This window comes from Mirounga angustirostris, unplaced genomic scaffold (genome assembly GCF_029215605.1).
Source record: "Mirounga angustirostris isolate CCGP_5_RB_7025 unplaced genomic scaffold, mMirAng1.0.hap1 SCAF_13, whole genome shotgun sequence".
Taxonomy (NCBI): domain Eukaryota; kingdom Metazoa; phylum Chordata; class Mammalia; order Carnivora; family Phocidae; genus Mirounga; species Mirounga angustirostris.
Window position 1 is genome coordinate 31,974,469 of NW_026991721.1, and position 17,466 is coordinate 31,991,934.

At 35.9% G+C, this 17,466-nt stretch overlaps 1 protein-coding gene across 1 annotated transcript in view; it reads right to left on the bottom strand.

Moving 5' to 3' along the window:
* ANO3 (anoctamin 3) overlaps positions 1-17,466 on the bottom strand; it is a 400,310-nt gene that overhangs the window by 159,929 nt on the left and 222,915 nt on the right. Inside the window, exon 5 of the mRNA XM_064575888.1 lies at positions 7,202-7,320. Within this exon, the coding sequence (XP_064431958.1) occupies positions 7,202-7,320 (119 nt within the window). The remainder of the gene's footprint in view (positions 1-7,201; positions 7,321-17,466) is intronic.

Consider the following 17,466-nt stretch of genomic DNA (forward strand, 5'->3'; position numbering starts at 1 on the left):
TGTAAATAGTCAAATCTATCAAGGCTTCCATGATCGATTTCATTGTGGGTTTTAAAAGACCATTTAGAAAGGTCATTTTACTGTTCTGTGATTAGGAAAAAAAAAACGCTTATTTTATATTTAGGTATTCATTCTGAGTTTATTAACTATTTAGCTCTTCAATAATTCATTTTGGTGTAAGCTGTTCAGCAGACATCTAAAAATAGCTTAACCCCTTAATGACTTTTACTGTTTGAAAGACCAATATTTCATCACTGATGTGAAATGCTGCCTTTATCAGGACGCACACCACACACACACACACACACACACACACACACCACGTTTAGGTTTAAGCAATCTACAGTTAATGTGGAAGGCTTCTAGAAAATCTTATACTAAATCTTCTGTAAAATCTACACCAGCAATCAGCTAGTGTAGCACAAGTCCCCAGTACTTACTAGGGAAGGCTTCTGATGGTCAAAGTAAGTACTTAAATGGCAAAAGGAAAGGAGATGCCTCCTCTGGTTGCAGGGAGGATAATGCTTTCCTCTACGCGAGACAAAGACTCTGCAGACAAGACCAAGCATCTTTTGGACTGCTGGAAAGAAGTCTTCTTATACGAGGCAAAAAAAAATAAATTTATTAAGGCGCTGGCCAAAAAGATGAACAGACCAAGATAACTTGCTGTATATTCCATAATATATATGAAAATTAAATATTTAGGGTACCATTTCCCACAATGGTATTATTAAATAAAAATATTACTTCAGGTCCTAAAGTTATATAAATATTAGGATTCTCCTTAGAAACTGACTCTCCCAATAAATACAAATAATTAGCATTTAACTTCATATATAATCTTGTCAGTTAAGGCAGTCCCATAGGGCTAAGTTCAGTCATTTATAGTTTAAGTCATCATTATCTCACGATTGCTAGGAAAAAAATACGCAAGTTCAGAATACTAATGATCCCTGTACATTACTATTATTTTTTTAAACTTTTTTTTTTTAAGATTTTATTTATTTTTTTGACAGAGAGAGAGATAGTGAGAGCAGGAACACAAGCAGGGGGAGTGGGAGAGGGAGAAGCAGGCTTCCCGCCGAGCAGGGAGCCCGATGTGGGGCTCGATCCCAGGACCCTGGGATCATGACCTGAGCTGAAGGCAGACGCTTAACGACTGAGCCACCCAGGCACCCCCCCCTATATTATTTGAAGGCAAAGAGCCATTGAGGCCCATGAAATAGTTGCCAATGTCCATGTGAAAGGTACATATTGCAGGAGACCACTCTCACCTTCTCCAACATACGATGTGTCTCCAGCCTTAATAGAGAATTATTCCTGCTACCAGTTGAGTTAAAGATGAGCATCATCTGCCAAGCCAGTTGACACAGTCAAATTGAATGGCTTTGAAATCTAAATTTAATGAACTGCTAAAATATTCATGTCAAGATTTTCCTGATCCATAACCTTTTTCCTGTCTGTTTTGATACCCAGCATCCTTTAAGAGGAGAAGTCACTGTAATTTGGAATATAGACTCATATTCCCAGACTCATTCATTATTGGTAACACCTGCAATTTTTTTCGGCATCCTGAGGGATAGATAGTAGCAGCAGGAAATTCTTCATTAATGTCCACTTCAGAAACCATGGTTCTGCTTCACAGATTTGTTCCTTCTCACCTAAACTAACTGTAATATTCCCCGTAAACTACCCACATGTAGAGACCTCAGCTAGTGTGTATGGCACGGCTCTTTGACAGAGAGAGGGATTTTGCTTCCTAGGATCATCCAGTTGGCTGTAGGATCTTTTTTTTTTTTAATTTTATTTTATTATGTGTATTGAATGGCTGTAGGATCTTCTCTTTAATTGTAATTCACAAGGCTCTCGATATTAATGAGACAGAAAAAGGCAATACTTACCAAAACTGTTTTAAAAACAATGCCTCTCTATTCTAGAACTTTGCCTGCAGTCAGAGCAGGTGTCTCAGTCTACAGATTTATAGAACTTTTCCTTTTCTTACATTACAAATTTGCTTCCTGAAATTTCTTGTTCATGTAGGTGTGACAGAGACTTTTTGTCAAAATGTAAAAAAAGAAATAAATTTGCCTTTAAAAAATAGTTCTTCACCAATTTTAGTGGGTATTTGTGATTGCTAACTATATACACATAGTTCAACTGAAGGTAATCTTGGAATTCTACCCTGATTTAATGTTATGACAAAGAAAACACTTTTGTAAATAGAGTTGTTTTTTTTTTTTTTTAAAGATAATGTCAGAATATTTTAGATAGGCTACCATGTTATCTAGGTTATGACATTTAAAACATACTTGGGCTCTGTAGAGTGAAATGGACAATCTGAGTATGTTTTGGAAAACCCAGGGACAATTTTTCAAATCTTCTCAGTAATTGAGGAAGAATTCACTTTATGTTAACAATCAGCTGGTATCAGCCAACACATTATCCTTTAACATTTATGGCTGCATCCATTTCCTACTGCCGAGAAACAAATCTTTAGCGAACAGTTTTTATTTAGATCATGATTCTATGGGTAGCTGGGCCCAGCTGGGTAGTTCTGATCTCAGCTGGACTTTTACAGGTCTGAGTTTCCTGGTCTTTGCCACTGAATTCTCTCATTTCTGCTTCAATTGGGGCAACTGCTCACTAGGCTCTGATCCACATCCTTAAGCAGGCTAGTTTACATGCTGCAGGCAGAATCCCAAGACAAAGAATGCAAGTGCAAGATCTTTTGAGTCCAGGGGCTCCTGGGTGGCTCACTCGTTAAGCGTCTGCCTTTGGGCAGGGTCCTGGGATGAGCCGCATAGGGCTCCCTGCTCAGCAGGAAGCCTGCTTCTCCCTTTCCCACTCCCCCTGTTTGTGTTCCCTCTCTCGTTGTCTCTCTCTCTCTCTCTCTTAAAAAAAATATATCTTTTTTTTAAAGATTTTAATTTATTTATTTATTTAACAGAGATAGAGAGAGCACAAGTAGGCAGAGCGGCAGACAGAGGGAGAGGGAGAAGCAGGCTCTCCGCCGAGCAGGGAGCCCAATGCGAGGCTCGATCCCAGGACCCTGGGATCATGACCTGAGCCGAAGGCAGACGCTTAACGACTGAGCCACCCAGGCGCCCCCAACCTAATGATTCTACCTCTTGATGGGAGATGCTGTAATGTCTCATTGAAAATAGAGTGGATATGAGAAGAAACACTGTGGCCTATTTTCCATCTACTACAGTGCCTTTGAGCTATTTAAATATGGCTCCTACCAGAAAGCCTGAGTCTAGCTAAATCTAGACTGATCCCATAATTTGTGTCATCTCTCATTTCTAGAGCCTCTTAGCTTTCTCCCTTTATATGCATGCATCCCATACAGCACCCAATATCTGGAGAACAAAACCCGTCTATGTGTGCCACCTTTCTCTGTTCTACAAGTGTCAGGTTTTGCACATAGTAGCTTCCAAATAAAATAAATATTTACTACTGTTTACTATTACTTTTTCAATACTACTTCATCATAGTTGATATCAATATCGTAGATGTTTTTATTTTCTTCTTATTTCTATTCACTTCTTAAAGTATCTTGGTATAAACATGCCAGAAGTTCATGATTTGGTTTGTTTTTCTTAGAGAGAGAGAGTGAGAGTGGCGGGGGGGGGGGGGAGCAGAAGGAGAGAGAGAATCTTAAGCAGGCTCCATGCTTGACACGGAGCCTGACACTGAGATCATGACCTGAACTGAAATCAAGAGTCAGAGCTTAACCAACTGAGCCATCCAGGTGCCCCCAAAAGTTCATGATTTGAAGTAGAATATCCTAAGGGTATAGCTCTTTGTTCTAAAAATTAATTCTAGAACAAACTATAGTGCCCTACAAATATACTTAGCTTACTAAATTCTCATAAGCCATGGATATGTTATCAAAATTTAAACTCACCATGCTGAGTCAAGATCACTCAGGAAACATTTGCACAATAGTTGACAAATCAAACACTCCATACAGTTCTAGATTTGCTTGTTTTTATAGTTGATGAGCTCAACAGACTTCCTCATAAATTCAATGTAAGATACTACCTTGGAGGATTTGGAGTTATTTCCTATGAACCTAGTTTATAGCTGATGGCAAATTTTGTTGGAAAGCTCCATTTGTTTTTCTGTAATCCAATACTTATCATTACTCACAATATAGTTTACATTAGCAGTCACTTTCCCCTGAGATTTTTGATCCCTTTCTGTTGACTCTGTAAACTTGTTCTGTCATCTCTAAAATGATCCCTTTATCAATGAGTAACTTTTGTAAAGAAATAAAATATCAAATGCATTGCATAATACGCAATCAGTACAATTACCCCAACCAAACAATGTGTGAGGTACAGATCTTCAGCCACAGAACTTATACATATATTAATACATGTTAATTTAAACAATATGAAAGTTGCTGTTTTATAGCACAAAAATGAAGAAATCTTGTCAATTTTATAAGTTCCATCTTAAAATGTATATACTCTAATATATACACACATATATGAGTATAAATACTCATATCATTTAGTGGTGGGATGGAGTAAGAGGAAGGTTGACAAATTTATAAGTGGAAGGATATCTAGAATAGTAGAAATATAGGTCATTGCTCTTGTGACAAATGTACACAAATAACATATTCTAAGCAGATTATTTTGCCCTTCATTTGTAGATAAGCAAGTAACCAGTTACTGGCTTTTAAACACTTTTTTCTTTTTGTCATGAGACCATTTGTTCAAATGGAATTTATGCTGTGCTCCAACCTATGAAAGGATAAAAGTGGACGTATTTTAATAGAAGCTAAAAGAGTGAGTCTAAAAACATCCAGGTGATGCATGACATTTTTTAAAAAATTTTGAGTAGAAGTGAAATAGCAGAAAATTATGTATTCAGCAAATTCAGTAAGACATTACACTGGCATTTCTTGGATTGAACAACTGGTCTGTTACTATCATCACACACCATTCTCTTATTTTAACATCAAAAATAAAACATGCATGCAGGGTTTTTTATTATTATTATTATCATGTTATGTTAATCACCATACATTACATCATTAGTTTTTGATGTGGTGTTCCATGATTCATTGTTTGCGTATTAACACCCAGTGCTCCATGCAGAACGTGCCCTCTTTGATACCCATCACCAGGCTAACCCATCCTCCCACCCCCTCCCCTCTAGAACCCTCAGTTTGTTTCTCAGAGTCCATCGTCTCTCATGGTTCATCTCCCCCTCCAATTCCCCCCCTTCATTCTTCCCCTCCTGCTATCTTCTTCTTTTTTTTTTTAACATATAATGTATTATTTGTTTCAGAGGTACAGGTCTGTGATTCAACAGTCTTACACAATTCACAGTGCTCACCATAGCACATACCCTTCCCAGTGTCTATCACCCAGCCACCCCATCCCTCCCACCCCCCACCAAAATAAGTCAATCAGAGAAAGACATGTATCATATGACCTCACTGATATGAGGAATTCTTAATCTCAGGAAACAAACTGAGGGTTGCTGGAGTGGTGGGGGGTGGGAGGCATGCAGGTTTAACTATTCTTTTTTTTAAGATTTATTTGAGAGGCAGAGAGAGAGAGAGCGGGGGGGAGAGGCAGAGGCAGAGAGAAAATCTCATGCAGGCTCCCCGCTTAGTGCAGAGCTCAACCTGGGGCTTGATCCCACAACCCTGAGATCATGACCTGAGCTGAAGTCAAGAGTTGGCTGCTTAACTGACTATGCCACCCAGGTGTCCTTTAACAAGTTCTTCTTAACTTTCATATTCTACAATTCAAGTCTAGTCAAAGTGAGACTGAGAAATGGCTACTGTTGAACAGAAATGACATGGCAGGTATCATTGGTGGCTGCTTCTAGAGAAGCAGGTGAGACAGACTTGATTTAATCTTAGTTCATTTTCTAATTATTTAAAGCATACTGTGTTGTCTTCTTATTGGGTGCTATGGGCATCTTGAGGAACAACATCTGTTTTTTTCCTCAATATTTCTGATAACTCTTCCTTCACTCAGGTGACTTGGAACAATGGTTTACAGATAGTAGAAACATTCTAAACACCATGTTGATCAGACGGACACAGGAAGGCAGATGAAGTAAACAGAGGATAGATGAACCCCTGATTTTAAAAATAATCTAAGAATTATTGTTACAAAATACTGACCCCATTTAACAAAACAAAACAAAAGAGGAATGAAGAAATTTTACACAAGCATTTATTCCTACCTACATCTTTTTATTAACATTGGTCTAATTTATGAGAGTAATATTTAAATTCTGCCATATTTCTTCTCTGATGTTTCAGTGGTGACTAATGAAGGGATTTGCAAAACTAATCCAAGCCAAACCAAGTCAAACATTAGAGAAATATATATTCAAGGATGGGACTATTTGCCATGCAGTGACATGAAAGCTAAGTCATTCCCTGGGTTAAACTGCAAATTTCTTTTACAAAAGTACTCCCACTTTAATCAATAGGAAATAATGGGGGGAAAAAAGTGGGTTTGGACTGAGCCAGAATTTGTCTTGGAACATATCAAAAAGGGAAGGTATTTGGTATTAAAGGACTAAACTCAGATGCTTTGAAGAGTCCACAAAATCATTTTGTTTGAGGGATGGTGGGATTGCTGCAGCCAGGGTTTTTTTAAACTGAACTCTAGCTTAGTTACTCATCTGCTGATGAACTAGAGTTTCAATGAGGTATGCTCAGCTTCCAGGTTGTTATAAAAACCTGCCATACAGTCAGCGTTTACTATGCTCTAAATATTTTCATACGGTTATCTCAGGCACTCACCAAAGAATTTTGTCAAGCAGATAGCATAATACAACTTTACAGATGAGAAAAACAATGCTCAGAGAGTTTAATTAACCTGCTCAAATGATCACAAATAGTAAGGAGTGGAACTAGAATTCAAATCTTGGTCCATTCCATGCTCTCATGAAATCATGCTGCCTTTCAAAAAGTATGAAAAAATGAGGTAATAGCCCTCTAAAGGTTAATTTTACATTTCAGATTGTTTTAAAAAATGTTTGATAACATAAATGAATATGATGTCTACATACAACTTTTCATCTTTAAGTTCTTAACGATACATATTAACCTGCATGTCCTCTTCTCCTCTCCAGCAAATATACATTAATATCGAAAAGAATTGAAAGGTTTTAGAAATACTGCTTTCAAGTGACTTATTGATAGTTTACTTTGTATTACCTTAGACAATTTTGCCTTGGATTCAGAATTATCTTTGGGAACAGAGTCTTTGATTAGCCGAGATCGGTCATAATTAGCATGTTCTGAGTCATCCATGTAATCCTTATCTTTCCCTAGGGCTAGAAAAGAGAAAGAGAAAATTATATCCACTTTTATCCTTCTTCCTTTTCTCTCTCTTTAAATGTACTAATCTCTCTTTTATTCATGCTTTTCCAAGGTTTAACCAAGTATAACATTCTTATGACCCCTCCATCCAAAAAGTAAGGAAAAAAAGAAAAAAAAAGGGGGGGGCTAACACGAAAGCTTCCCTGTTAGTAGATTAATACTGACACTACAGTAACTTTCATTAAGAATTAAATGCATCTCTGCTATTTAATGGGCTTAAATTTTTTGAAAATAATATTAGAATTATGCAAACTCATCATCTCTTTTGAACGTGAAGATAAAGATATTTTTTTAAGATTTTATTTATTTATTTATTTGAGAGAGAGGAGAAAGCGAATGAGAGAGCACAAACAGGGGGAGTGGCAGAAGGAGTTGGAGAAGTAGGCTCCCTGCCAAGCAGGGAGCCCAACATGGAGCTCGATCCTAGGACCCTGAGATCATGATCTGAGCCAAAGGCAGACACCAACTGACTGAGCCACCCAGGTGCCCCAGATAAAGGTATTTCTAAGAACTCAATAGATTCCCAAGCATTTATTTGCCTAATTAAAAAGTATTAATTTTGAGAATCTGTTTTCTTAAAAGTTGGAAGGTTTTCTAAATGTGAATTTGACTGAAGAGTGACAGAAGTCTGAGAAATCATAGAAGCAATTCTCACAAAAATTACAAGAAAAAAACTTTAAAAAATATCAGGGATTGAAATGAAACTACAACTGCAAACAAGGAGAGAATACTGAAAATTAATTACTCTTAGAATTATAAAAATGGTAGGACCTTGTAAGAATATATCTGAACAATAAGCTGTAATCAATGCAAAAGAGTATAAAACAAGAAGCGTCTATGGGGGCTGTAAGTACAACCAGGAATTGCTGACGTGCTTCATACAATATGTATTCCATATGATAGAAATACCTCTTCGAATTCAAACACAGACAGAATCGTATATATTTAGCTTTTCCAGATAAATGAAAATGTTTTGGAGAGTTATTTTATTCCATCTGTTAACACCTATCAAACATAAATTTTGACATAGACAACCATATACAATGCTTTAAATATTTCAATCATTTGACTTAGTATTATAACAGAATAACAAATTGTTTATAATATATGCAGTAATTTCTTTTAGTAGTAATGCTTAAAATCTGCTATAATATATATTATGCCATGTACAGCTAGAGTATCAGAATCTTAGCAGTGGTATGAATTAAGACTGGACAAGTAATATTATGTCTTAGTATGTTATTAATTTCCAATTATGTTAAAATGCTCTAAGCACTTAGGATAAAAACCAGATCTATTAAAAATAGCTAACATTGATTGATGTTAACCGTTGTTGAGTACATTCTAAGAGCCAGACACTTTACAGGTATTATTTCCTTTAATCCCCATAACATCTGTACAAATGTGGGTATGCTTTTTACCTACATTTAATAGTAAATAAATTAATGCAGATGGAGATTAAGTATCATGCCAAAGTCACTAATTCAGTAAGGAGTGCATCTAGAACTCAAACACATTCAGATCTGACTCCAAAACTGACGTTTGTGAATATACTATAATGTTTTCCCTCGATTTATGAAGATTACATTTTATTCATTTAACGATTATTTATTAAACACCTATGATATTCCAGACATTGTTTTAAGAGTTAGAAATGTAGCAGCAAACAGAATCCTGCCATCATGGAACATTCAAGTCCAAGGAAAAAAAAACAATAAACAACACAAATTAAGGAAATAGCAAGTATGTTTTGTGGTGAGTGCACTGGAAAATAGACAGCAGAAAGGAAGGATAGAGGTGTCACAGGTGGGGAGGAGGATGTTATTTTAGTACAGAGAATTGTAGTAACATTTGAGCAAAGATGCAGGAAGGTGAAGCAGTAAGTCACACAGGTAACTGGAGGAAAAATGGTCTAGATGGAAGGAAAAAAATGCAAAACCTGGACCTGTATTGAGTGGGGTGTCAGATGAATGAGAAAGAAACTGAAATTTTGGAGTTAATTTGTTGGATCAGTTACCAAAACCCCATCATGTCCAGCTTGCTGGTTTGTAAGGCACAGAAGTTTCTCTTTTTTTTCCTTTTATCTCTCCTCTCTTTCCTTACCTTTCTCCTTGTCTCCCTATCTTTCCCTCCCTCTCTCTCTCCCCATCCTTTTCTTCCTTTTGATATTGGAGAGCTTGGAAGAGACCTTTGTGATTAAATAGCAGTAGGTAAACGGGCAGCATTTGCTGGGAGCATACACCCACCTGCAGGTCACAGTACTGTGATTCCTCAGCCTAAATCTGCCCCGTCCTACATTCCTACATCAAAGCTTTCCCTGGCAGTCTGTCTTCTCATCTGTAATAGAGGTTTTTGAAGAAGGTCTCAAAGGGTCCTCCTCTAGGCTCTAATAACTGTGTGATTACTAACTTAATGTTTACAAAAGATAAAATGCAATTTATGTTAATAGATCTCATTTACTACAAAATACAAGAAATACAATTTATAGAAATTTTCTACTCATTTAAAACTTATCCCATTCACGATTACATTTGCTAGGCAGAGACTTATATTTTGTTTAGCTTAATTTTAATTTATTTAGTTTCTCTTCTTTCTCTTTAATTCCTGTAACACAAATATTCCTGGAACAGGAACATCCTTACATCATCATCTTGCTGGAAGAAAGCTCAGTTTTGAAAGACTTGCCAAATACTACTAACTTCATGAAAGCTTTTCAGATCCTCAGCTCCTTCCTGCCTCAAAGCTCCAAATACAATGGATCCTTTTCTCTCCTGAATTCCATCACATTTGGTTTTCCCCTCCTTTTCTTTCTCCTTCTCTTCCTTCTTTCCTGCTTTCCTTTCTTTTTGTGATTCTTTTTATTTTTCTGAATTTAGACAAAATTATCCCAGGACCATGTTCAATCTCTTTTTCATGTGTGTTTAATTTACTACAGAGTCTAGCATAACTTGGTCATTAGTAGATGAGTTAATTTAAAAAGAAAAAAAAAAAAGATGGACTTGTTAGTTTGGAAAATCTGGATCATAAGTGACATAATTTTTAAAATTTCCTTTTATTGTTAGGAATGTAAGTATGTTTGCCTTTCTTCTTGTTTTTCTTGAAAATATACAGGATTCTTCTGTATATCATAATAGCTTTCTTTTTTCCTTTTACTATTAGCAAGATTGCAAATTCCTGTCATTGTAATGTAAATTTAACTCTCCTGTCTTGTCTTTTGCAAGGTTCCTACAGTGTTCCCAGGTCAGAAACAAGAAATCTCTACTCTTACTGACTTAACATATACTTACTTTTCCTGAGCATAAAAATGTCTTAACTTAGTTTGTATTCTTTTGTTAAATACTGGATTTTTTTTCCTCACACTAACTTTATATACAATATTCCTATAACTAATGTTTTGTTTTGTTTTCTTTTTTCATGTGGATTGCTAATAATTATTTAACTGTTATATGTATCAGGTGTACTTCATTCATTAAATCAATATATTGAGCTAGATCTACAGTGTACCAGAGATATTCTACTTTGAAGGGAGTAGGAATCAAAATGAACAAAAATCTTTACCCTCATGAAGTTGACAGTGATAAAGTTAAGAAAAGAACTAATATAACTCCTATCTATTAAATGATGATATGATCAATTAAAAAAAAAAAAAGAGGCCAGGGAGATAAAGGGGAGGGCAGCAATTTGCAATTTTAAATAAGGTGGTTAAGGATGGCCTCCCTGAGTTAACCTGGAGCAAAGATGCCAAAATGGTAAGTGAACCTCTGTAGGAAGAGCATCATAGGCAAAGGGTACAGCAAGTGCAAAGGCCCTGAGGTGGGAGCATGCCTTTCTTGTCTGTTCACAAACAACCAGATTAGTGTGACTGGTGAGGAATGAACAAGAATGAAGGTGGCAGGGTATCATGTTAAAGTGGTAATGGAGGAAGTAGGAGCATATCAGGGAGGGCTTGGGCCCTTCAGAATGATTTTAGTTTTCATTCTGAGTTGAAGAGTGCAACTGGATGAATTTGAGCAGAATGAATTTGAGCAGATTTTAACAAAATCACTCTATAGCTGCTGACATGAGAATAGGCTGAAGGGGCCAAGGTCAGAGGCAAAGAAACCAGGTAGGAGTTATTGCAATAATCAGGTAGAGAGGATGTGCTTCGGGTCAGGGTGGTATCACGACTAAGAAATGGTCAAACCGAGGATGTATTTTTTTTTTAAAGGAAAACTAACAAAATTCTATTGGATATGGCATTTAAAAGAGAGAAGTCAACAATAACTCCAAAGTTTTTAGTCTGAGCACTGGGAAGGCTGCCATATTATTTTCACATAACATTTGATTAAATCCTTTAAAAGTATTGTTACTAGCCTTCATTACCAGTGAGGAAATGTAGGCAGTTACCTAGGGTCTCACATTTGGTGTGTGGCAGGAGAGCCCAGGAAATCTGGCCCTAAACCTTACATTCCTAGCCGCTATGTAATGCTGCCTCTTGCAGCGTTGGAAAGATGATGATTTAGGAAACTTTGAAACCATAAAATATACACAAGTTAAAAAAAAATAAGTGGGTTACATAAAAATTGTAACATATTTGTTGAATGAAAAAGGGTGGAGTCTCCAATTATAAACATAGCTTTCTATCCTCCTTAAGTTGACGGTTATGGAGATAAATATTAGTATCCCAACAGATAAAAGATAAAAATTGTTAACAAACAAGAAATAAGGGTGAGATAAATTTAGTAAAAACTTACTTATTTTTATGTGGTTTAATATTCGTCATGACCAAGAATTTAAAATAAAAAAGGTCCTATTTTATGCTAGTACATAAATATTCTTTTGCATCTTTCATTTTAAATAAAAATATCCATTGCTGACAAGACACTAGGGAAACTGATAATAGTCATTTGCTTTCCGTACCAATATAAATTAGTAAAATTTTTGGAACAAAGTGTGTCAATATGTGTTAAGGCACAACTGGAGAGGGATCCTAAAGTCATTTAAAAGAAAAAAAAAAAAAAACTATGTTCACAAGAATGTTTCCCCAAGCCCATGGATAATAAAATACAGAAACAATTACCACTTTAATAAATAGCAACTCCATTCCTCTAGCTACAGAGGCCAACATCCCAACTCCTCATTTTCTCTTTTACCTTATATCTGATCCTTAATTAAATTCTGTTGACTGAGCATAAAATACCATTTTTCTGCTTTGCTTTACTCTTTAGCACATACCAGTTTCTAACATGCAAGATGTTATTTTTATTTATCTTCATTTATTGTCTATTTCCCTTACTAAGGTATTTGTGGGCCAGTTTTCTGCTTTGTTCATTTTTGTTGTCTTTTTTGTTCACTGCTTTGTCCCTACCATCCAGAAAAAGGTCTAACCTGTCTTTGTCATTCAGTAAAGGTTTGTTGAATGGCTACAAGGATTTAAATACCCATCACTCCTGTCTGAACTACCTTCAAATTACATCTAGAAGCTGATCATTTATCAAAGCTATAGTTTCTAAATCCAAGCCACCACTACCTCTTGGCAGAAATCTGTAAGTCTCCTAGCCAATCTTGTTGTTTCTATCTTTTACCCCTACCACAGCAACAGGCAGAGTGGCCCTTTTGAAAATTAAATTACATGAAACTTCTACTTAAAACCTTCCAATATTTTTGTAGCTCCAAGTAAAAGTCGTATCTACAGTGTAGCACACTGGGTAAGCATAATCCGGCCCCTTACTACCACTTCTCGTCCCTCTCCTCTAACCTTAGCCTCACTCCTTCCAATCCAGCTGAACTGGCTTCCTTTATGTTAAGTATGCTCTCACCACAGAGCCTTTGCACTTGTTCCTTTCTCTGCCAGGAATGCTCAATCCCCATTGCAGCCAGGGTTCTTCTCATGTCACTGCATCAGAGAATCTTTCCTTCACCACCATTTCTAAAATAGAATCTACCAGAGTTCTCTGTCTCCTTATAAGGCTTTATTACTTTTATTAGCACCTGACATAGAATAACACATACACATTCACACAAAACATGCACGTAATATATGTATCAGCACTTGACATTAAGTTATAGCATAGATATATCAAATGTATGTATGTATACACATGGGCATATGTATACATGTATATCTATACAAATAAACATGTTTTACATGCATATATTTGTGCTTGCATCCATGTAAGAAACAGAAAGAGCATCTATATATCTATATATCTATATGTACATACAACACTTACAACTCAATAATAAAAAGGCAAACAACCCAGTTTAAAAATGGGTAAAAGATCTGAATAGACATTTCTCTAAAAAAGATAAACAGTAGCCAACTGCTGTTGGCTTTTCATGTGTTTACATGAAAAGATGCTCAAAATCATTATTTATCAGGGACATGTAAATCAAACCCACAATGAGACCACTTCACAGTCACTGGGATAACTGTAATAAAAAAGATGGACGATGACTACTGTTGGTGAGCATGTGGAGACATCGAGCCCTCAAACACTTGGATGGGAATGAAAACTGGTGCAGTTGCTGTGGAAACCAATCTGGCAGTTTTTCAAAAGTTTTAACATAGCTACCATATGATTCTCCATGCTACTCCTAGGTATATACTCAAGAGAAATGAAAATATCAATACACAAAAAAATTGTACACCAATGCTCATAGCAGCATTATTTGTAATAGCCAAAAAGTAAAAACAGTCCAAATGTCCATCAACTGATGAATGGATAAATAAAACATGGCTTATCCATACAATGGAACAGTATTTGATCAATGCTAAAACATGAATGCACCCTGGAAACATTATGCTAAGTGAAAAATGCTAGTCACAAAAGACCAAATATTGTGTAATTCCGTTTGTATGAATTGTCCAGAATAATCTATAGAGAGAGAAAGTAAATGAGTGGTTACCTGAAGCTTGGTGGGCTGGGGTAAGAAGAACAGATGACTGCTAATAGGTATGGTCTCTCCTTTTGAGGGGATGAAAATATTCTAAAATTGATTATGGTGATGGATGTACACCTCTACAAATATAAAAAAAACCACTTAAATTGTACACTTAAAATGGGTGAATTGTATGGTATATGAATTATATCTCGATAAAGCTGCTATAGCTATATTTAAAAAAAACATGATTCTCAAAGCTTAAAAACATCATTTAATATGTTGAAGCAGGGAGCCAATGTAGTGAAAAGATGATGATTTCAGCAAACACCAATTAATCCTGGTTATGTCATTTATTAGCTTAAAGGCAGAGGTTAGTTATGGTTTCTCAATCTGAAAATCTGGAATAATAAAATCCTGTTTCAAGGATTAAATGAAATAATCTATGTGATTTGTACATATAAGGCATTGAAGAAATATACATTCTTTTTCTTTAATCTTTCTTTAAATTCACAACTCTAGTAATTAGGAATCTACAAAACCAATTATGTAATTTGGGCTTACAAAAAGGTCATATTTTCTACTTCAAAGCCTAGGTGGACAGGAAACAATGTAATTAACATGAGTATGCCAATGAACAATTTAAAAATTTAATTTACAAATCCCTTTTCCAATCATCAGTAATATAATTTATGATGAAAACTTTTGTTGAGTCAAGTGGGAATCCATTAACTTTTGCAAATTTTGTTTGCAAACCAACATCAGCTCAAAACTCAAGGGGACCAATCAAGATAGCTGGCTCCTATGATTGTAGCATAAATCTTAGAGCATCTCTCAGAGTGGAATTTTAATAGACAAATTATTTCAGCTCAACTCTTCTTTATTTTAATGCCATTTCATTACTTTGCTACATTGTAATATAAGTAGAAATGGATGAGATAACTGTTAGGCAGTGTGTGAGTGATCTTATTAGCTGGCCTCTACTGACTTCCAGTGGTACAACATTCCCATACATCACTAATGATAGATAGTGTGTTCCAGGATTGCCCCAGTAGTTGGGGCTGAAGATTAAAATAATAATAGTAATGGCCTAAGGTTATTTTTATTCTTTATAATTTATATATACTAAAAATCACTGAGCTGTACATTTAAAATGAGTGAATTGTATGGTAGGTGAATTATATCTCAATAAAGTTATTATATGTAAAGAAAAAAATAAGACTCTCAAAGCTAAAAAAAAATCACTTAATATGTTGAAGCAGGGAGCCTGATATAGTGAAAATGGAACTAATGATAATTTCAGCAAACCCAAATTAATTTTTTCATATTAATTAACATTAATTAATATGAATATAATATTTCCAACATATATTGTCTTATTTGCTTCTCACAAAAACTCTTAATTCAAACAATCCTTATTTACATTATAAGAAAAAAATCAAACCATAATATTGATATCTCCATTTCATAAATCAGGAACCTGAGGCACAGATGGTGTACCTTTCTACTGAGTGATAGAGTTAGTACCTGATCTGACTGCTAATAAATTCCATGATTTTAAAAATTAATATTCCACTGAAGTTTCCTATGAAGAATAAACCTAATGGTCCATATATGGTTTATTCAGTGGTTAGAACATGGTAATAATGAAGATCCAGACTTAATAATTCTTTGCAGTTCCTTTACTGCCTACTTCTCCCAACCCTAGCATTGTTCTAAAGTCCTGACACTAGCCAGTCACAGTGAGGGTACTGACAGAGCTGTATTCAGTCAACCCCACAACTAAGCAAATCTTGAAGATCAATGCTTTCCACTGTGTCAGTGTGCCAGTGTTTATTCTCTCCACATCCGTCATTCCATACATTGACCCAATTGTCAATTATCCATCCATCATTGAGTAGAGAGTATGTACTAGGTAATATGAAAAAGATAGATATAAATAGCAATTATTATCATCTAGTGAACTGAGTATGATGGTATTATAACCAAAGTGCTATAATAATAGAAGGTAGGAAGCATCTAAATGGGTATTCTGGAGGGCTTCCCATAGGAATAATGTTAGAAAGGCATTCTCCTACTTCTTAAGAAGAGCCATAGCTATTAGGTCTTTAAATGCTCTATAAAATGTTTGTCAGTACAACTTACATGAAAAAGAGGAACATAATTGGATTGGATCTTCAGTGAGAAAAATAACAGCACTGATTCTTAACAGGTGGGAAAAATCACAGTGATGATTGACATCATGGAAAGCAAAGGAGTAATGGAGAGCAGATTCCCCAAAGATGTGTGTCAATATCCATTCATCCGTTCATCTATCCTTTCAGTGATCCTAAAAATACTCTTTGAGCACCTACTATATGCTGGGTACTGCTCTTGATTCTGGCCTGTAAGCACCAACAAGACCAAGCAAGTCTCTGTCCTCTGGAAATGGAAAGAGGGAAAAAATAAATCTTATAATTTCCAGTAATACCTCTTAAGTCAAGATTAGGAGACACAAAGTGAAGCTTGTATGAATCTGGTTTCTCTCAGTGCCGGGCCTTGGGATAAGAGCAAACTTGTTATGAACAAAGAGCAAAAGAGGGCTGGAGTGGCTACAGCTCTGTGAGTCAAAGGAAGAATTAGCAAATGCTCTGGAGCGGGAGCAGGCCCAGATCTCGTAAGGCCTCTGAGGGCTCCAGTAGGGAGTTTACAATTTTACATGTAGTGGGAAACCGGGAGGGGTTGGAGTAGAGAAATGATGATATTTAATTTTCCTTTTATGAAAGCTTCCTGTAACTGCCGTATGGAAAACAGACCATAAAGAGGCAAGCATCGGAGCAGAGACAATTAGGAAGTCATGATGCTGATCTCCCCAGAGATGGGCACACTGGACCAGGAGTGATACAACACTTGCACCAGCAACGACTGAGCAGTGTCAGATCCTGAATACAGCCGGAAAATTGAGCCAAGACGACTTACAGTTGAAAAGATGTACAGTGACTGTAAGGCTGTCACAACTGGAAAACAATCTGTTCTTTCAGTGTAATTCCCTTATGCCTGAAATAGGTTGGTAACATTACTATGAAGTTCTTTTTTATGTCACCTTAACATGAAACGTTATTTGAAAAAAGTATCAGAAATTATTGGAGATTATTGAATATGACAGAATGAAAGCAAAATCACCATGTACTCATTTGATCATAACTGTTTTAAGAAATAAAATGAATACTCCAGCAAGCTGAACTATTAAGCTCACAGAA